The 22,205-nt window shown below is 34.0% G+C and overlaps 2 protein-coding genes across 2 annotated transcripts; one reads left to right on the top strand and one right to left on the bottom strand.

Moving 5' to 3' along the window:
• The first annotated feature begins 1,793 nt into the window (after positions 1–1,793).
• Positions 1,794–15,656, top strand: LOC122610410. The gene is made up of 9 exons (XM_043783402.1): positions 1,794–2,311; positions 3,197–3,296; positions 3,378–3,545; positions 10,486–10,771; positions 13,368–13,872; positions 14,280–14,481; positions 14,580–15,056; positions 15,234–15,470; positions 15,504–15,656. The coding sequence occupies exons 1-9, from the start codon at positions 1,794–1,796 to the stop codon at positions 15,642–15,644; spliced, it is 2,634 nt and encodes an 877-aa protein (XP_043639337.1). The 3' UTR covers positions 15,645–15,656.
• A 128-nt stretch (positions 15,657–15,784) lies between these two features.
• Positions 15,785–21,878, bottom strand: LOC122579968. Its single transcript, XM_043752236.1, has 13 exons — positions 21,702–21,878; positions 20,929–20,994; positions 20,797–20,845; positions 20,220–20,356; positions 19,045–19,146; positions 18,696–18,805; positions 18,523–18,604; positions 18,310–18,402; positions 17,969–18,033; positions 17,316–17,328; positions 17,138–17,218; positions 16,496–16,604; positions 15,785–16,042 (listed from the first exon to the last, which is right to left on the bottom strand). The coding sequence occupies exons 1-13, from the start codon at positions 21,804–21,806 to the stop codon at positions 15,933–15,935; spliced, it is 1,122 nt and encodes a 373-aa protein (XP_043608171.1). The 5' UTR covers positions 21,807–21,878; the 3' UTR covers positions 15,785–15,932.
• Positions 21,879–22,205: the final 327 nt, after the last annotated feature.

Here is a 22,205-nt window from a genome sequence, read left to right as displayed (position 1 = left end):
TTAATTAAGCTTGTTAATCGTCAATTATTAGTTGTGTGTACATTGTGTTAGCAAATATGTTGTTCAAATTGTTGCAAACACCGTATTCCATCAAAGAATGGCTCCATTATGTAATATATTCAATCCTACTACTATTAGGAATGTCATAAAGTATATCCAAAAAACAATAGCAGCACAAAAGGACTTGGTGAAAGCTAGATTCATATGCACAAACCTCATAGTCAAACCTGCACCAAGTCAAATCAAAGGGAAAACCACAATAAAGTGAAAAGTCAAAACGTAAATGATCATTTCTTTACCGTCCTTGATGAGAGAAATCAATAATTTAAATTGCCACTATTCTAAAGGTGGCAATATAGTTGAGTTGGGTAATAGCTATTGGGTCAGAATGTGTTCGGGATCATAACAAGAACCTTTAAGATGGATTTGGCAACTGATTTATTTACATGTCAATAAAATAAAGGTTAGATCACTGTTGAAATACCAAATCAATTGTGTCGTCTCTTACTTGGTATGGTTTGTGTAGGCTTTCACATGACATTTGATCAATGTTTTAGGGTGAAATGCAGTTTGGATCATGGATTGAAGCTTCTTGAATAAGGAAGGAAGAAGAAGACTAAAGATGGGCTCAATATGCAATTAGTTGAAGATGTGAAGGACCAAAGCTGGATATTTTAAGCCTAGTTTATATTTATGCTAAGGTTGTAATTATAATAAATAAAGGGACTAAATGTGTAATAAGAAATAAGTCAAACCCTTCCACTATTCCGATTAAGTTGAGCAACAACCTCTTTTCTTACCTTCGTTACAAAACCCTTTTATTCAATGTAATCCTTTTTGTTCTTGTCTGATTTTTGTAAATAAAACTATGTTCAATCTAATGTCTAATTCGTTCTCTAATTTATGCTGCTTCAAGTGTCAATATTACATATATATCTATACTTTTTTACATGGTATCAGAGCTTAGGCTAGTATTTCTTCATCGATATTCAGATTTATATATAAAAATATTAATTAAAATCATTATTAATTATATTATCTCTTCAAATCGTTTATTTATATAATATATATAAATATTATATATATATACATATAAAATACATATCAAAATATTTTTTGATTCTATATACTTTGTTTGATTATCTTATTACTGCTTGTGTGTAGGGTTTAGATCTTGTTAGATCTTGAATCTTGCCATTTGTAGCGGTTCTTATCAAGGGTTTGAATTTAATCTTTGTAGATTAGGGTTTGCCTCTTGATTCTTTCTCTCCTTCCTCTTTATCAATCCTTTTAGGGTTGATATTTGATATTATTGGAGTATATTGTCGCCTTGTTAATGTCCCTTTTCTGGTTTTTGAAATTATTGTTGGAACCCCTCTGTAAGCATTCTATCCTACCCATCTAGTAGCAAATTGTTTCTTTCTTGGATTGCTCTAAGTGAGAAAAGTTTGGCCTATCAGTTGGGATCATTATTTTGTCTGTCTATGTGTTTTTCTACTATGTCTATTTCTGTGTATTGTGGAGTTGTTATTAAATGCTATGTGAAGTTTGATTAATCTGCTTGAGTTTGGTAATCTTATCTGCTTGTTCTCTTTGTTTACTTCTGCTTGTTTATCTTGCACTAACTCTTCCTGGTAGAAGAGAGGGTCATTGAACATACTTGTCAAGACAATTGAGTGTTCTTGAATCTGGCCTCTGTTCCTGCTCCTTTTAGGATTTTTATGTTATTGTATCTGCTTCTCTGTTCTTCATCTATATCTGCTTAAAACTGTGTTTTGTGTTGATCTGTCTAAATGGAAGGTTATGTGGATGATAATGTTAGACCTATTGATAATGTTTTTGAAAATGGTGTTAATGTGTTTGGTACTCTTATTAGCAATCTTGATTTTGGTGACCCTCTATATTTGCATGCTAGTGACACATCTGGTGTCCCTCTGATTAGTTTGAAACTGAAAGGCACTGAAATTTATAAAATTTGGGCTTGTGCAATGGAACTTGCTTTGGAAACTAAAAACAAACTTTGTTTTATTAATGGAAGTTGTGAAAAACCTGTTGATAATGAAGTTCTTGCTAAACAATGGGAAAGATGTAATTATGTGGTTTTTTCTTGGATTCTTGGTTCTTTGTTTGATGATGTGTATTTGGGGCAGTTTTTTTCAAAAGATGCAATGGTGGTTTGGGAAGAACTCAAGGAAACCTATGATAAGGTTGATGGTTCAATCACTTTTAACTTACATCACAAAATCAATTCTTTAACTCAAAATGGCAACACACTTGCTCATTATTATCACAGATTAAATGCCCTTTGGAGGCAATTTGATTCTTTTATTTAACTTCCTAGTTATACTTGTAATGCTGCAAAAGATTTTCAAAAACACCATCAACTTATTAAGCTTATGCACTTTCTTATGGGCTTGGAATATATATCTTCCTGTCAGAAGTAATATATTGACCAGGGACCCTTTAGCCAACGTTAAGACTGCATTTGCCATCATTTTTAAAGAGGAGTCTCACAGGGCTTCACCTGCTAAGATTTCCTCCAAACCTCATAATTCTGCTTTTGTTGCCAAAACTTTTAATAATAGGAGAAAAAAATTTTGATTTAAGACCTTTTGATGATAAAACTCATGAAAACAGAAATTTTGAAATGAGAAGAGGACCTAACCTTAACTTGAAATGTTATAAGTGTCACAAGTTTGGTCACACCATTGATAGGTGTTATGAAATTGTTGGTCATCCTTCTGGTTTTGGAAATCAATATGGAAACAAGTTTAATAATAACTTTGGCAAAAGAAACAATTTTTCTCAAAATCAAGCCTTCTCTAAACAATTCTCTAGTAATCATGCTCATTCTCCATAACCTCAAAGTGTTAATCAGTCAGTTTCCAGCAATGTTGCTGGCCCCTCTCAGTCTAACCCTCAATTCACAAATGAACAAATCAATCAGTGGATGAAAATGTTGAGTGACCAGTCTATGTCTAACAATGTGCATGTCAATATGGGAGGTACCTTTTTTTAACTCAAATGCTTTCTTTAACAAACACTTCAACATTTTTTTCTGTACTAATCAAGCAAATAAACCATCCAAACCTATAAAGGGTTGGATTAATGACTCTGGTACTACTTAGTATATGACTGACTCTAATAAGAACATGTTTAATGTGATTGATGTAAGTGATCTTGGCTTAATTGTTAGACATCCCAATGGAACACAAGCTAAAGTTGTGAAAATTGGAAACTTAAATCTTACTAAACACATAACTTTATATGGTGCGCTTGTGATTCCAGAGTATTGTGTCAGTCTATTATCTGTGCATTGTCTTGCTAAAGATAACAAATTTTTCATAAGTTTTGATGAAAGTCACTGTTATATTCAGGACTTGAGAACAAGAATAACTATGGGGAATGGTAATGAATGTGGTGGACTTTACTTGTTTGATGAAACTGTTTATGGTAAGAATGATGCTAATTGCTTTAATACTAATCTTATGTGCAATGTGTCTAAACATACTTGGCATTCTAGACTTTGCCACCCAGTAGAGCAGGTTCTAATTGTGTTGATACACAAACTGAAACTTGATAATACCTCTCTAAACTCTCCTTGTGAAACTTGCCATAAGGCAAAACAAACAAGGGAACCTTTTCCCTTGAGTGAACATAAATCCACTGCTGTTGGTGACCTTATACATCTTGATCTTTGGGGACCTTATAGGATACAAAGTAAATAAAGATACAAATACTTTTTGACTGTTATTGATGACTATTCCAGAGCTGTGTGGGTGTTTTTGTTAAAAGGAAAAGAGGAAACTTTTGAAAATCTAGTCAATTTCTATAACTTGTTACAAACTCAGTTCAACAAGAAAATCAAAATGTTTAGGAGTGATAATGGAAGTGAGTTTACCAATCAAAGATTTAGTAGCTTTACTAAGCAAATGGGCATCATTCACCAAACCACTTGTGTTTACACCCCACAACAAAATGGAATTGTTGAAAGGAAACATAGACACTTGCTCAATGTAGCAAGAACTCTTATGTTTCATGGGAGGATACCTCTTAATATGTGAAATGAATGTATTCTGACTGCTACCTATTTGATTAACAGGCTACCTTCCTCTGTTCTTTGTGGAAAATCTCCTTATGATCTTATTTTTAAATGCTCTCCTAATCTATCCCATCTTAGAGTATGGATGTTTGTGCTTTGCTACTATTTTAAATAGCACAAATAAGTTCAGTAGTAGGTCTGAAAAATGTGTTCTTATTGGTTATGCTGATGCCAAGAAATGATACAAGCTTTACAGTCTTGATAATAAAACCATCCTTTACTCAAGGGATGTTGTTTTCTATGAAAATGTCTTTCCTTTTAAAATAAGAAATCTAAATAAGGACTCTTCTACTGAAGATGTCACTCATCTCAATTTCTTTGACAAATTTTTTGTTTGGAAATAATGAACATCCAAGTACTTCCATTCCAAATGATGAATGGAGAGACCTGAACCATAGGAGATGACACAAATCCCTCTCACCATGGTAGTTCCTTACTTGGTTCTACTGGTGAGTATGAGACTTATTCTCATTCTGGCAGTCCTGTAAGGACTACCAATGAGGAGACTGGTGCAACACTCATTGATGACCCCAATAATTCTGAGGGAAACCATATTGATAATGTATCTAACTCACAAAACAGTCCAAATCTAAGGAGATCCACAAGAACCATTAAACTGCCAAAAAACTTGAATGATTTTGTCTTAGGTACCAAGACCAAGCATAGCATTTCTAACTTTGTCAATTACTCTAATTTGAATTCTGAGAATCTGTGTTTTATGTCTAACCTTAACAAACATATTGAACCCACTTGCTTTAAAGAAGATTTCAAAAATCCTCTTTGAGTTGATGCTACGAATGCTGAATGGAAGCATTACATAAGAATGGTACTTGGACTCTTACTAAACTCTCTCCTAATAGAAGACCTATTGGCTGCAAATGGGTCTATAAAATAAAGTATAAATCTAATGGTGACATTGATAGATACAAAGCCAGGCTTGTTGCCAAAGGCTGCAGTCAACAAGTTGGGGTTGATTTTGAAAAAACATTCTCTCTTGTGGTCAAAATAGTTACCATTAGATGTCTTATTAATATTGCTTATCATAACTCTTGGCCTATTTTTCAACTTGATATCAATAATGCTTTCTTGTATGGGGAGATTGATGAGGATGTCTATATGAATCATCCTCCTGGTTATTTTTCTACTAATGACTCTAGGGTTTGTAAACTAGTTAAATCTCTCTATGGCCTTAAGCAAGCTCCTAGAAAATGGAATGAAAAGTTAACCTCTGCCTTGACTGAAAATGATTTCAGTCAAAGCAAAAATGATTATCTATACTACTATATAAAAATTATAACCCTATGTTGAAAAGTTTATAATTTTGGGACACGCGAAATTATCATTTACCCTTACTTAATTAACTTACACAATCATTCCATAATTTTTTAAAAGATGTTCACAATCCCTAAAAATCAAACATCTTTGTATCAATTACCTACACCACTTGACGCCGACACTACCACCATCCGTCGAGGCCACCACATCGCAACTAATGTTATCGTCGCCGCATTGCGCGGGTACCATGCTCGTTATCTCCATATTAAATCTGAAAATAATGTGTTTGTTGCCTTACTCGTTTATGTTGATGATATAATTATTACTGGAAATTGCATTATTGAAATTGATAATTGTAAGGACTTTCTGAGTAAAAGATTTTCCATTAGGGACCTTGGTAAATTGAAATACTTTTTAGGGATTGAGGTTATTGATACTAAGGATGGTATGTGTTTAAGTCAAAGAAAGTATTGTATTGATGTTATTTCTTAATTTGGGTTATTGGGTTGCAAACCAACCCAAACTCCAATTGAGTCCAATCTTGGACCTTGTAGTGATGATACCAATGATACCCCTCTTGACAATGTGACTGAGTATCAAAAGTTGGTTGGCAAGCTCATTTACCTTACATTAGCCAAGCTTGACATTGCTTTCTCTCTTCATGTCTTGAGTCATTACATGCATAATCTATATCAGTCTTATCTTAAACTTGCTTTAAGGGTTCTTAGGTACTTGAAAGGCTGCCTAGGTAAGGGAATTCAGCTAAAAGGTGATTCAAATGTCTCCTTAAAAGCTTATGTAGACTATAACTGGGCCAAGAGGGTAACTGTCAGGAAAAGTATCACATGATACTCTCTTTTCTTAAGTGGCTCTCCCATTTCTTGGAAGAGTAAGAAACAACCCACCATTTCTAGATTTTCTGCATGAGCAGAATTTAGGGCTCTTGAAGCCATTACTTGTGAGATTATTTGGGTCTTAAAATATTATTGAATGAATTTGGTATAAGACAGCAGGAACCTGTTCCTATTTACTGTAATAGCAAAGCTGCTATACAAATTAGTGTAAATTCAGTCTTTCATGAGAAAACCAAACACTTTGAAATTGATCTATATTTTGTAAGAGAGAAGATTAAAATGGGGGTTGTTGAAACTATTAAAATAGGCTCTGAAGATAATGTGGTAGATATATTTACTAAAGGATTATCATCTAGTCAATATATCATGTTTTGTAACCATTTAGGAATGTTTGACCCCTTTCACAATTAATTAGTGGGGGGTGTTGAAATACAAAATCAACTGTGCTGTCTCTTACTTGGTATGGTTTGTGCAGGCTTCGACATGATGTTTGATCAATGCTTTAGGATGAAATGCAGTTCCGATCATGGATTGAAGTTGCTTGAATAAGGAAGGAAGAAGAAGACTAAAAATGGGCTCCATATGGAATTAGTTGAAGATGTGAAGGACCAAAGCTAGACATTTTAAGCCTAGCTTATATTTATGCTAAGTTTGTAATTATAATAAATAAAGGGACTAAATGTGTAACAAGAAATAGGTTTGGCTATATAAGCCAAACTCTTCCACTGTTCCGATTACCTTGAGCAGCAGTCTCTTTTCTTACCGTTGTTACAAAATCCTTTTATTCGATGTAATCCTTTATGTTCTTGTCTGATTTCTGTAATTAAAACTATGTTCAATCTATTGTCTAATTCATTCTCTAATTTCTGCTGCTTAGTGTTAATATTATATATATATATATATATATATATATATATATATATATATATATTTTTACATCAAGGTTCATACATTAACACCATCAAAAACTAGAAATTTATTTATGAAGGCCAAACTTTTCTCCCACGGTTCTATTTTTCTTCGCTAAATCACCATAACTTAAATTTTTTCTTAAACTTGCCTACCTAATGTGTTAATTATATATAAGTACTAACAGATAACATGACTACCTTAAGACCAACGATATATGTCATGTGATTGTCATAGAACTTTCCCGCACATATATGACAGCTAGCTACACCATTTAGCCAATATTAAGCCCGGTTTTTTGTAAGGACCCGAACATTATGCCTCCTCTTAAAACTATTTTCTACTATAAAAATACATCTTACTCACACACAATGAACGTACAATATGAGGGTTCTAATGAGACAATACGTGCATATCATTTTAGGAGGAAATGAGCTGTAAATAATTGGTAAAATTTGAAATTGGATGAGGATTGAAATTAGTTCATACAGTTCAGAATTTAGCATGAAATAATGACTACATTTAAGTGGTAAAAGTTACTCCGAAACCTGAAACCTTAAAACTTAGAAAACAGCATACTTTGATCCGCTATAAGTGCGTAATTTGTACATAACGAGAGATTGACAATATATGACAGAACGCTAAATAATTCAAGCAAAATGAACAGTATCTGCATTTTTCAAATAGGTCATGACATCAAAGTTTAATTTTGAACTATATGAACTTAATTAACTATAATTGTATTCATTTTATTTATTTAACTTTTAAAAATATTTAACATGTATGCACTCGAGTATACATGGCACCCATATAGACGGCTAAATCATGTCAAGTTGTCAATTTGCAAGCTTTAAATTTGTAAGGTGCATTTAATGTTATAAATTTGAAAGTTAAATACAGAAAATGAATTATAATCAAATACGTCCATACCATAGACATTTATGTATATATAGTTTAATAGTTAATACATTTTCATGTCAAACATGCATGCATGCAAGCAAAAATCTTGGCGGCTAATATTTATATATGCTTGAATTGATCTTTCTTTGTACGCTCTTCGTCTTTCTTCTTTAATTTAATTGCTTGTGTCTTTCACTTCAGCCACCAGAATATCATATATCCTCTGACTTTTTCGGATGTATGTTATGAAAGTGCGTAGGTGGTAAGATGTATATATGATGTTAATCTTGATCGAAAAAGGGATTTAATAAAGGAAATTAAAATACATATGATATATTCTGAAAGCAATTGATAACAAACCATTTAAAACCTTGTTAAACTAGGTAAGAAAAAGAGTTGAATGTAGAACTGTTAAAACCTGTAGAACTAATTAACACGACTGGCGGCTGGCATATATATTATAAAGAATCGAACTTAATTACCTAGCTAATTAATGATCCACTATTTATATTATAAGAATAAGCATATACAATTTGTATATATACGTGTGCATACGTAAGGATAGGATAAATTGAGTCTAGTTAATTTGAGTCCAAAAAAAGTCCATATAACTTACACATATGTAAGTTAACTCCGACCACTACCACTACCACCACCATCATCATCTCCGACCACCACCATCATCATCTCCGACCACCACCATGATTCTCCGGTAATGCCGACCATCTCCGGCGAGACTTACACATGTGTAACTACAACTTACACATGTGTAAGTTAACTTTCCGGCGATGATGGTCAGTGGTGGTGGTTGTCAAAAATTATGATTCGGAGCAGGCTTTGCCCTTAAGAATATTTATAAACCAAAGCTGGTTGGGGTGATAGGTCATTGAGGGTGATAGGTCATAATGTGATAAGTCATAGAGGGTGATAGGTCATAGGGGGTGACCGGTGATGGGTGATCTACCTAACGGGCTCTGCCATTGGCCACTGCCATAGTGCCATGGATTGATGGGTTGCGCCTTTAACCTTCATTGTTGTGTACATAAGTTGTACTTACACATGTGTAAGTCTCTCCGGAGATGGTCGTCATCGCCGGATGATCATGGTGGTGGTCGGAGATGATGGTGGTGGTGGTAGGAGGTGGTTGGAATTGGAGGAGATGAAAGAAAATCAATGGACTTTTTTTAGACTCAAAATAAGTTGGACTCATTTTATCTTTTCCCTGCATATGTATATAAATATATGCATAGGTGTGGGTTATTTATAGTACAAGCATTTAAAAAAGTACAAAAAATACAAGGTTTTCCTCATTCTTCTTCCTTCTTCCTTCCAACTGTGACCATCACCATGATCCTCCAACGATGCTGACCTTCTCCGGCGAGACTTACACATGTGTCAGTTCACTTTCCGGCGAGAATCAGGTTCGTTTTAGGGTGGAAATGGTACGGGCCAGAGGCCCTCATCCGTTTTAAGCTGACCGTCAAGGGACGCATATGGGAATCGTATCAATTTGATACGCGGTGATCCAAGAGATCATGACGGTTTACTAAGGTACGGGTGAATCCCCTTTCTACCGGCGCCGGCGCCGTGGTTGGGGTGGTCGGAAATGATGGTGGCTGGTGGTGGTTCTCTCGCGAAGGAGAAAACCTAGAAATTTTAAACCCTAAAATGCTATAAAAAAAAAAAGTTGTACTTACACATGTGTAAGTCTCGCCGGAGATGGTCACTGTCGCCGGAGGATCATGGTGGTGGTCGGAGATGATCATGGTAGTGGTGGTGGTCGGAGATGCAAGGAAGAAGAAAGAGGAAAAACCTTGTACTTTTTGTAATTGTTTAAATGCTTATACTATAATTATCTTTTCCCTGTATTCCTATGTATAATAAATAAATAATGTACACACTATATATATGCATGTTGTCCCTTCTTGAAGTTTAACATTTACTTTCATTACCTACATTATAAAAGTCAAAGGGTGCTTTGGTAGGAAAGAAAGTAACAAAGAAGACAGACCAAGCACTTATACGAGATACTTGTATAATATAAATGCATACTTTTTTTTTCCTTTTTTTTTTGAACTTTTAGAATTTATATGTTCTTTTTTTAATGAGTAATTTATAAAGTATATGATATAGTTTGAAACCATTATATATATGGTTAATTGTGTGAATATTCATGCATGCATGTAAGTCGATACATTCACGCATGTAAGTCTAGGATCGAGAAATTTTAAATTAAAGCCTTTACACCAATTGGATTGTTGGCTCATTGCTAGGTATTTGATTTTAGGAATTTCAATTTGAGTTTGAGTTTCACTCTTCACATTTGCTGAGTGAATTAAAGAGGGTGTTTTCCTGAAATGCATCCTCAGTGTTAAAGTATTTTTAAAGTATAAATAGCTAAATAGTTGGTTGTTAAAAATAATAAAAAAATCCTTTGGAATGCAGATGGATCAGAAATCAGTAGCTATATACCATGTCAATGAGAGGGATACCATTATCGAAAATGGAACGTTGCTAGGTGATGCAATACTACAGCACAAGGACGCACCACCTATTGACTCAACTGCGCATAGAAAACTAAACTGGTTGCGCTCTCAAACAATTGGTAACAGTGCAGAGATTTACACTCCCTTCGGAAAACGTAAACTCACTTATGCAGATCACACAGCCTCAGGACGATGTCTTCTTTACATAGAAGACTACATTATCCGTAATGTTCTTCCTTTTTATGGTGAGGTTAATCACTTTTGTACTTTGTCATTTTTTAACTTTTTCTTTTAGGATAATACTCGTAATTAGTTAATACTCCACAAACGCACATTTACCTACGTTGTTTATAGTTACATGTTTATTACCTCGAATAGGACCAAACCCTTAGGTTTTGGAATTGTCTAGCGAAACGGACATTTTTTCCTACATTCGATTTTGCCAAAACATTATTTTCTTGCTCAAAGAATTAGTAGAACTAATGTATCCGGAATCATCTATTTACGTTAATGTCACTTCCCCTTAAACCAGGAGTGGCAATTCAGGTCTTATCCTATGTGTACTCTAGTAGACTGTAGTGTGCGTATGCTAAGTGTAAATCCGGTAGTCTGACTTTCAGTTTTGACACTTTTTCAGGTAAGCCGACAATCCGACATTCAAAATTCCGGGTTTAAATTGTAGACTTTGAATATGTCGGAAAATCTAGGAAATGATGTTTTAGAAAGTTGTAGTAGTCATATGATTGTCAGAAAGAGGTGTGATTTCTTTTTTTAGTTATTAAGTACTGAGTATATTAAGTGGCTGAATGAATTAATAATTTATGTATGTATTAAGTAAAATATAAGTAATTGACGGTTATTTTTGTTTATTAAGTAAAAAAAAACATGAAATTTAACTGAATGATTAATTAGTTCTTAACTATTAATTTCATCAAATAAAAAAGAAACAAGGCATTAGTTTGTTCACGAAAGGATCAACAAACAAGCAAGAAAACATATATATTAAAAAAGTTAATTGTTAAAAAAGAACAAATTAGTAGTTTTATATATAGTTCCGATTATTATTATTATTATTATTATTATTATTATTATTATTATTATTATTATTAGAAAGTAGTATAAATGAAATTCAGAGCCAAATATATTAAGGTGTCAAGCACTTTTCTCTTTTCCGTGCTTTACTTATTTGACATACAGTATGAGTAGGATGCAATAGGGCGGGGATTATCGGGGATCTCAATCCCCATTCTTTACCCGATTTTCACTTGTAATCCTCATTTTCGTCTCCATCCTTATCGGGGAATTAAATTACATCTCCATACCCTTCCCCATCGGGTATCGGGGATCCCCGTCGGGTATTGGGGATACCTTTTTTGAATGAACATGAGTTTATCTTAATCGAAGATATGTAGGAGAATGTGTATTTCGAAATTTTCTTTCTACGTATAAACTAATATATGTTAAGTAAATGATTAATAAAGTATAACACATATAAAATGTACTAAACAAAAGCTTTAAACTTAAAACTGATTCTAGATTATAGATTAGAACTTAAAGTGATTTTATTAAATATATAAAGTATTTTCAGGTTTGGGTATGAGATCGGGGATTTACGGTTTCTCATCCCCGTCCCCATCCCCATCAGGGATTAGATTTACATCCCCATACCCATCCCCATCCCCGGTCAACTCGGGGATTCCCCGGTCAAATCGGGTATCGGGTTCCCCATCGGGTACATGTATTTTTGTCATTCCTAGGTATGAGCCTGATAATCCCAGGTTTGAATTTTGGAGTAGCAAGGATAATTTACCTCTATTAATCGTCGTGTCTTCGAGCAGATTAGTAGGGGATTTTCCTCATCAGTATTAGAATTAGGAATTTCTGCTTAAAGAGAGCTCTCTAACGTAAACTCGGTTAAGACAATTTATGGTAAATCCCCCACTGGCAAATGGCGACGCAAAACTTCAAACAAAATCCACCTTTAAAAATAAACTTATTTGACACACTTCAACCCCACTTACATATTTTGAATGAGTTAGTCTCTTTATAATATTACACCTTGTATTAAAACATAATAAGCTAAGTAGACCAGGGTGTAGGGTGGGTACTTATGAACTTAACCGGGAACTGTGAGTTCCGAATGTAAAAAATAAAATAAAATAAAAAACTGGCATACACATGCAACAATATTGCAAGAATACAGCTGGAATTGCCACTTCGTGGATAATCCTGATATACTTGTAAGTCGAAATCAAATAAAAAATGGTCTTGATTTGCCAAAATATACAATGGTCTTGTGACTTATCTATTACTGTATATAAAAATTCATCCCTAGTTGGAAAGTTAGATTTTTTCTATGTGAAACTACCAATCTTCATCACCACCGATCGTCGTCACCACCACACCATCGCATTACGGGGTACGTACCCCGCTAGTTTAGTAATGAAATATCTGCATACATGGTGTAGTTTGACGGGATTATAACTATATCTATATAAACTAGGGATTATTGGCTATAAATATAACTAACTATGACTAAATGTCTATGTTAAGTAAAGATGTAAAATGCCTATGTTATGTAATCAATTTTCAAATCCCGATTAATAGATTTACTTGACCAATTAAAAAGTTACGCGTGGCAACTTATATGGTTGCCACATATACCCGATTACATCCAATAACCAGAATTTGAAAGTTCATTACATTACGTAGACATTTTACGAGATCTTTACATAACATAGACATTCTGTCATAGTTAGTTAAATTCAAAAGTAATAATATCTATAAACTAATATGTGGACAAAAATACAACATCGTTAACGATTGTCATCAATTTTTCAGGCAACACTCACACTAGTGACAGCTACGTTGGTGATCAAACCTCAAAAAACTTTCACGGAGCGACGGAGTTTATCAAGAAATGCTTAGGCGGAACAAAAGATGATGGACTTCTTTTCTGTGGGTCAGGCACTACAGCAGCCATAAAGCGCCTACAAGAAGTAATGGGAATTGCAGTTTCACCAATTCTGAAACAAAAAGTACTAAACTCTTGTCTACAAAATGAAGAAAGATGGGTAGTTTTCGTTGGTCCTTATGAGCACCATTCTAACCTCCTCTCTTGGAGGCAAAGCCTGGCTGAAGTAATAGAAATCAGTCTAGATAACCAAGGATTGATCAACATGGATGATTTAAAGTCCCATCTAGAGTACTTTCAAAGCACTGGGCGCCCAATGCTCGGTTCATTTTCTGCTTGCAGTAATGTCACTGGACTTTATTCTGATACTCGTGCTATATCTCGCTTGCTTCATCAGTTTGGAGCTTTTGCATGCTTTGATTTTGCAGCAAGGTAAATCTTGTGCTTCACTGCTTTGTATGGTCTTTAATTTATTAAAAATATTTCAGTGTTTAAAAATGTATTCAATCTTATTGCAAATTCAATTGTATGTATTTAACTTAAAGCGTCTATATCATGTGTAGTTAACTTTAATGCTTATTGTATGTATTTGATGGTTCTTTTAGTGATGTGTCATCTATATAACTATCCATGTGGCATTCGTACAAGATGACACATCAGCAAAAGTACTACCACAAACATACTATAGGAGTATCTCAAAGTTGACTACACAAAACTCTTCCAAGTTAGATACATATATACAAATAGATTTTAGACTAGAGGTGAATACATTACTAAACATAGATATCCCTACACTATGAGACTCATATACACCATTTTTTATTTTGAATGCCTAACAGTGGGCCATACGTAGAGATTGACATGAGATCGGGTGCTGTTGATGGCTATGATGCCATAAGTTTAAGTCCACACAAGTTTCTTGGAGGACCTGGATCACCAGGGATTCTTCTTATGAATAAGGCCTTATACCAACTCAAAGATTATCCCCCTTCAACATGTGGAGGTGGTACAGTTAACTACGTCAATTACTTTGATGAAAATGTATGTGAACTGAATCTGTACATGTTACTTCTGATCACTATAATAAATACTAGTGTAAATAATGTATCTAACCAGTTAAATCTTGAAATGAATACTAGGACACATTGTACATCAATGATATTGAACAAAGGGAAGATGCAGGGACACCACAAATAATTCAACGAGTTAAAGCAGCTCTAGCCTTTCAGGTTAAAGAATATATTGGATACAAAACAATAGCAGAGATAGAGCACATATATACTACAAACGCATTAGAGAGACTTACAAAAAATCCAAATATATGGGTTTTGGGCAACACTAGAGTAGACCGACAAGCAATCATCTCCTTCCTTGTGCTCACAACTGCAACTACATCAGATATTGGAAATGTGGATAATAAAGCAGACGGGGGTATTCATATGCAGAGCAAGAAAAATAAAGACAAGCCTCTTGACGGGGGTTTTGTTGCTAAGCTTCTGAATGACCTCTTTGGTATCCAAGCTCGGGGAGGATGCGCTTGTGCTGGACCGTATGGTCACCACTTGCTAGGCATATCTGAGCCTCTTTCACTTGCAATAAGATCTTCGGTTGAAAAGGTACATCATTATATAATGTTGAAAATAATGTATAGTTAAAAGATGGGGTCATGTGTTTGCTTATTTGTGTGTATTCTAACTTTTGGATATTCAACAAAAGTACCGCTAAATACATATATTCAACAATTTAAGTTAGATGTTTTATCTTGTTTCACACCATTATTGTTCCATTGATAGGGCTATATTGGAACAAAATCAGGGTGGACAAGAGTAAGCTTTCCATACTACATGTCCAACGAAGAATACAAATTTATTCTTTCCGCGATAGAATTTGTAGCTACTTATGGACAAAGGTTTCTACCATTTTACGAGTTCAATTGGAATACAGGCTCTTGGAAGTTTACTAACAGCACTTTTGATATGACAATCCCAGAGGAAATAGTTTGTAAACTATGTACTTTAAGTGTATTGAAAGTTAGAGACACAACAAGCCTGAAGATAAAAGAGAAGATAGAATGTATAACAGATGATATATTTGCATATTACCTGGAGGTTGCTAAGCACATATGGAGCATACTCCCAAAGTTCCCTTCAAACTGTACACTTCCAGAAGCCATAAACCCCAGCAGTGTTTGGTTTTGGGTATAGCTCTGATATGGGATGCAGAAATAATGTAAAATATTATGTTAACATTTATGTTGTCTTTTGTTCAAGGTGAAATAAAATCAAGGTTGTAAAAATCAGCAGATCCATCCAAGAAATCAGAATCAGATCATGATAACTACCGATTCACATTCAAATAACCAGCTGCCATATATCCATCGTTTAGAATTGTAGATCTTTCAAAGCATTACACCAGAAAAGGCATTAACAAAAAATAAATGTTTTGTTCTTGGGTATATATAAAGCACTGAATTATAAAAAAAAAAAAAAAAATCAATTATATGGTGTCCTAGAGTTCAATATCTCATATCTATATAAATCTTCATCTTCGATAATTGGTGGTATACTCCATGTCCCAAGAGGAGGACCTGATACCTTTCCACCTGAAAGCATAAACATTTTGTGCTCGGGTAAATAAAGACCAAGTGCAATACTTAATGGAGTACAAGGGTCAGCAAAACGAGTGGGTTAGATGGTTTGACTACAACTTTTTGTCCAAATTCTGAAAAAAATAATTTTCACAGGAGTAACAAAAGCTTATCATAATTATAATGATTTGATAACTTTCTAATGAAATTATTAAAGATGTTCTATGCATTAAAAGTTCACATCAGAAGGCATTTGACCTTCCTACCCAATTCCTTTTTGGCTAACTTGCTAGTTTTCAACATATGTGATCCTTAAGTAATAAGAGACCTGAATCGACCCATGATTCAAAAGTAATTGGGTCATAATCTAAACCTCTACTTGATAATTATAATTTAGTAGTCATGAGTAAGCTTATTTCACCAAGTGTTGCATAACATGCATTTGATAATGAATTATCCAATTATAACCTTGTATTGTGGCTTCTTCACATCTTTTCTGATATTTGACGGATAATTTATGATCCAAACCCCTTAGTAAGCAATTGTACTTCTCCTCAGCCTCTGTTATTGATTTTGCCTAACCACATGAAGAGCTGCTTATGTTAACCAAACGAAGAATTTCATTCATAGATGTATGTACGAAACTAGAGATTAACACCTTAGCATGCAAATGCCACAACTTTGTAAATCTAACAATCAGACAAGAACCAAACTCATTTTGGTTACAATCTATGAGCACACAGATTGGATAAATTTGTTTCATTTAATTTAGTTATGAACTGATTTTGGATCATACTCGTTTCTTGTTTTGTTGATTGTTTATTTGAAGATGATGAAGATGTAGGGAAATCAAGATGAATGTAAAAATGTTAACTCGCCGCCTTCAAAATAGACAAATAGTTGTGTGCCAGCCTAAAGGGTTTTGTTAAGAGAACTGTAAAAGTTTGGTATTATTTGCGCATGAAAAAAAGTCTAGTGACTGAACGTAGAAGCTAAATTCTAGTGTGCTCACGGTGGTACCGGTGCAGGCATTGCCTTTACTTTATTACGTAGTTTTAGAGTGAATAGGACTCGATGAATGATTCATATGCTATCAAATAAACAACTTACAAGCAAAGATGGTGCAGCAGAAACTCCATATATTCTAACAAACATGCGCAGGATATTAAAGCTGTTTTCCAACACATCATCCTATATCATACAGCATATATCCTTACACTCAGATTAAAGGATATCGGATGATAAAAGTTTTAGTAATTATGAGAAACCTGTAATATTAATGACTCACCTCATAGTCAAACCTGCAACAGGCAACATATCACTTAATAGGATTGAAGATTCTGTTTTAGTTCCCCTCGTGTACAATTAATGATGTTTAGAGTTGATCAAAGGAAAAACCAAAATAAAGTGAAAAGCCGTAAGGTAAATCTATCTTGTAACCCATTCGTTACCATTCCTTCATAAGAGGGTGGGTTGGCAAATGAATAATTTACATGGCCACCATTTTAGGGGTGGCAATATAGTTGGGTCGCATAACAGTATTGGGTCAAAATATTTTCAGATCATTAACAAGAAACTTTTAGACTTTTTAGGACAGATTGGGTTTGACCTGCAAAAAATCTTTTGTCCCCTATTATAAATTTATATATACTTAAACTCTTAAAGTAAAAAACTTATGTAATCCATTATATGGTAAAAAATCATGTCACTACGATACTAAACCTTTCATTATATAAAGAAATTTAAGAGGTTGTGAGCATTTTAACATACTTTGGGTAACCTTCGACCGGGTCGACCCAACTTGTTTGTAATGAGTTTTTAAAGTTTACCATTCGCCTACTAAAAGTATATTGCCCGAATGAAATTATTTCTAGGAAAAAGGGTTAAATTTGCCAAGTTAGAGTAAAAGTAAACAAAGGTTTAAATAGGGACGATACTTACAGGTCGTCAGATACTTCCACAAGGAACTCTGATACTGATAAAAATTCCATATGTGTTTCATTGATCTTCACGTTGCTTCAAAGGGAAGAAAATAAACCCGAATTTAGATGTTGCTTAATAATATATCATTGTCTAACTAACTGTCAAGGAAATCCATAAACGGAAATGAAAACCTCAGATAGATGTTAATGTGTAATCCAACCACCTCATTGACTAATATGGCTATGAATAGCAAATGCTATGGCTTGATCAGTTAAACGCTATGCAAATGAACAAGCGTTTATTTTCTCACATGATATAACCTATAGTAATGTAACCAAGAGAACTAATAAATCATTCACCTCTTTGCCATTCAACTGATACAAAAGTAGATTTAGCACCCGGTAGTCAAAGGATTTCAAATGAATTGCTTTCATAACTTCTTCGACTTCAATCTGTGCAACAAATTTCATGTTGAAAAATCTAGTAAAAGACGGTTCCGAATAAAGTGAGCTATTAGTTACTTTGTAGTATAAGTTTTAAGGAATCAGAAGCATCAAAAATAGATCTTATACCTCTTGTTTATTTGTTAATGCACGACAGAGTTTTCTTTCTAGAGCCCAGTAATCAACCCCACATTTTAGCTCATCTCTTATTCTGAACTTTTATAAGAAAACATATACACGGTATGTTAATGAAGCCTTCCAAGGAAATGCGAGTAAAACAAAAAAAGAGGAGAGATTTTAACCTATCAGTATATAAACCATGACGCTCTAGAAGAAGAGCAAGTGGTCTGAACGTAAAATCTGGAATTCCACCTAATGGAGATCGCAGTAGATTTTCATTTATGGTGTCCAACTGCAAAAAAACATTCACGCATATTTAAATAAGTCCGATCAGGTACCAAGAAAACAACTCAGCTATACTTTATAGTGTCATCAAACCATAACCATTAGCAGCTGGAAACTTATGTGGTGAGCAAAATGCATATACAATGAGATAGAATGTGTGAGTAAACAAATGATTCCAAAATTAATCTGTGGGTCCTCATTTCATCCCATAACAAAAATAATTCATTCTTTTAGGAGTAATAATACCTGATAAATGTAACTCTCAACAAAGCAAAGAAGTGGTAGGTATTTAAATATAGATTCTGTACTGTTGACATCCATTTCATGAAACATGAAGTAAGATCTGCACTGTTTATTCACATGTCAATAAAATAAGTAGACATCAGATAAAGCTTAAAGCATAACGCAATAACAAAGAATAAATTGATAAGTAGAGGCCAATACTGGCAGTTATATTTTCCATCGCCATATCAACCGCAATTCAAAGTTTTTATAACTTTTCCTATCTCATGTATTTATAAGAACGAATAGATAAACAGACTACGTGCCACCATATGTGATTATCATGATCTGTTACTGTCCACACATGCTAAACCATTAAGCCACTAAAGTGACAACTTAAGGCCCCATATTTTGTATGGCCCCGAAGATTATACTCCCCTCTGTTTTATACTTATTGTCCACTAGACAGAAACAAGCAATATAAGAAAATGAAACTTATATTCAATTTATACTAAAATGAAAGTTTTGCCCTTCATTAATTAGTACACCTTGGAGTTTTGTAATACTAACTTATAGTACGGTATTATCAGAAACCTAGCGATTTGTATACTTACCGGGCTAAAAGCCTTTTACCCAAAATACTTGGTCATTTGTGATTAAAGACTATCCAATTTTGGTACAATCTAAAATGGTAAGAGGGACAAATCTTGGGACGGATGGAGTGTCAGAGTATATTTTTGGATAGAGTAATTTGCTCATATTGAAAACTCTGTGATGATTACTCAAATGATCAAGTAACGTAGCTAGCAAAAAATGAAACAACTAATGAACATATTGTTAATATTAGTGCTTAAAGTGATTTGGAATAAGATCAATAAAAGACTTATGCAACATGAGTTCTGCAACCAATTGCAACCTATAACAAAAAGCTAGAATGCAGAACATGACCCAGTCTTTATGTACCACTCATGGTTGATAGTGATTGTAGTTATAACTTTAACATATCTGATATCAGATAAGTAGTCAACCTATAACACCAGAGGTTATCCATATCATCTGGTGCAAGCAGATCTTACTCAACCATTTTGTTAAAGGTTTGGACCAGAGAAATGCAATGACAAGGGGTAACACACATTTTATGCCATAGTCGCATATTCTGCAACTGGTAGATTAAAAGTGGCTGATGTGCTATAACTTACAAAATCTTCTATAGTAGAATTTGCCCGTTGCATTGAATCAAGTGTAACCATTGCCACTTCACAATCAGTTTGCACTAAACCAGCACTCTTGTCATCATCACAATGACTTGATAGAGGATCTTCAATGGCAACATTGTCTGCAAGAGAAGGAAAACTCACTATCTTCTACAGAAAACCCAGGGAACAACTATCTTACTTATTTAGTTTCGCAATAAATATTGCGACCAAGAAACCTAATTGATATTCAAGAATGACACTCAGAAGAAAAAACAATGTAAAAAGTCAAAAGAAAAGATTACAAGTGTTTGGAGTTGGGGCTTGGGAGTAATATCATATCAAGTAATGCAGAATAATATGGGAGGGAAAAAAAGACCACGGAGTATATCACAATTCCTGTAATAATTAGTAAATGAAGAAACACACAAATAGTGCCAGCATTACCGTATTTCAACTATTGTTGTTTTACGCTTATTATGGAGGGAGTGATATCAGATTCTCTTAAACTTTTATATAGTTTTTTACCAAGAATAAGAAATTATATATACAAAGGCCATGTTGCATTATAGCAGCACCTCACCTTTGTCATGAAGCTGGTTCGGTGCTTCCTCATGAAAAGCAGCAGAAATCTGTAGATCAAACACTATAAATATGTTTAATGCATCCTCTAAATCTAACTAAACTCAAAGAAAAAATACACATTTAAACAAACCTTTGGAAAATGCTCAGAGATCAATTTGCACTTTTGCTTTATATCTAGTTCATCACATGGTTGCATCTACGATACACATTTTAAGAACAATAACAATCAGAAACTCTTCTGGGTTATAAAAATGGAAAGGAAAAGTAAAAGCTTTGACCCCAAAACTGAAAACCCAACTTGCACAGATCTTAATTTGCAAATTACCGAAAAGTCAGTTGAGACAAATTTTATTGATCATACATTATTAACAAATAAGAGCGGCGCACGGCATGTTCAAACGTACTCACTATGGATTCCTAGTAATTTTGTAGCTAACATTGACTGCTTTCTAGATTAAAAAAAGAAATAGTTCGTTTGTCAGAAAACCCTTGAGCTGGAGTTCCTTTCGAACCGTGTAACCCTTCTATAAGGACCAATGAGCAGCTGGGTAAGCTGCTCGAGTAGAAAATCAGGTTCGAACACGAAACCCTGACATCACTTCAAGGAATGATGTCGTGAAGACGAATCCCCACAAAGATCGTGTTTGCAAATTTTTGACCAACTATCCATAAATTTTGGTTTACCAACTACTTTTCTAACCGAAGGGCTCTACGTGTTCTAGAGGGAAGTATCATCATATACTAAATAACTAGGAACTTCAGCAAGATAATAATAATTATAATTATACTTATAATCAATATTATCAGCGATTGACAAAATAACAAATTTATGAAGTAATGAAAATATATAGATATATAAGTTGAAAAATGAAAAAATTAGGGAAAGAAAGAAAGAAATAATACCATGAAACGGATGAAATTAGCAATGAAAAGGTTAGAAGAATCATTGGGGATGGAAATGGAATGAATGATATTTTGGACTTGTTCAAGCTGCTTTAATTCTTCCATTTTATTCTTTTCTCTTCTTCGTGAGCAGCAGCAACAAAAGGCCAATTTCAATCGCACTTTTCAAATAAAAACTCAAAATATTGAATGAGGCTGTTTGTTTTTTTAAACTCGAATTGATAAGTAATGTTTTATTAAGTCAAAAAAAAATTACATTCCTGCTCGGGCGGGACTCTCAGATGGCTATGATCGGACAATAGAGTATGATGGCTTAATGAATTAAGTATTTTTGATTAAGCCATGACTTAATTTATTAAGTCGATAACAAACGCTACCTTAATCCTTTCAAATTTCTACTGTATGTTTGTTTCGATATCTAAATCAGTTTATACGAGTGTGAGAAAAAAAAATTTAAAAATAAAGTTTTTGCTAAACCGAGTCGGAAGGGTTTCATGCATTATA

This window comes from Erigeron canadensis, chromosome 8 (assembly GCF_010389155.1).
Source record: "Erigeron canadensis isolate Cc75 chromosome 8, C_canadensis_v1, whole genome shotgun sequence".
In the NCBI taxonomy this organism is placed as follows: Eukaryota; Viridiplantae; Streptophyta; class Magnoliopsida; order Asterales; family Asteraceae; genus Erigeron; species Erigeron canadensis.
The sequence above is the reverse complement of the archived record's forward strand: the minus strand, read 5'-3'. Positions and strand labels throughout refer to the sequence as shown.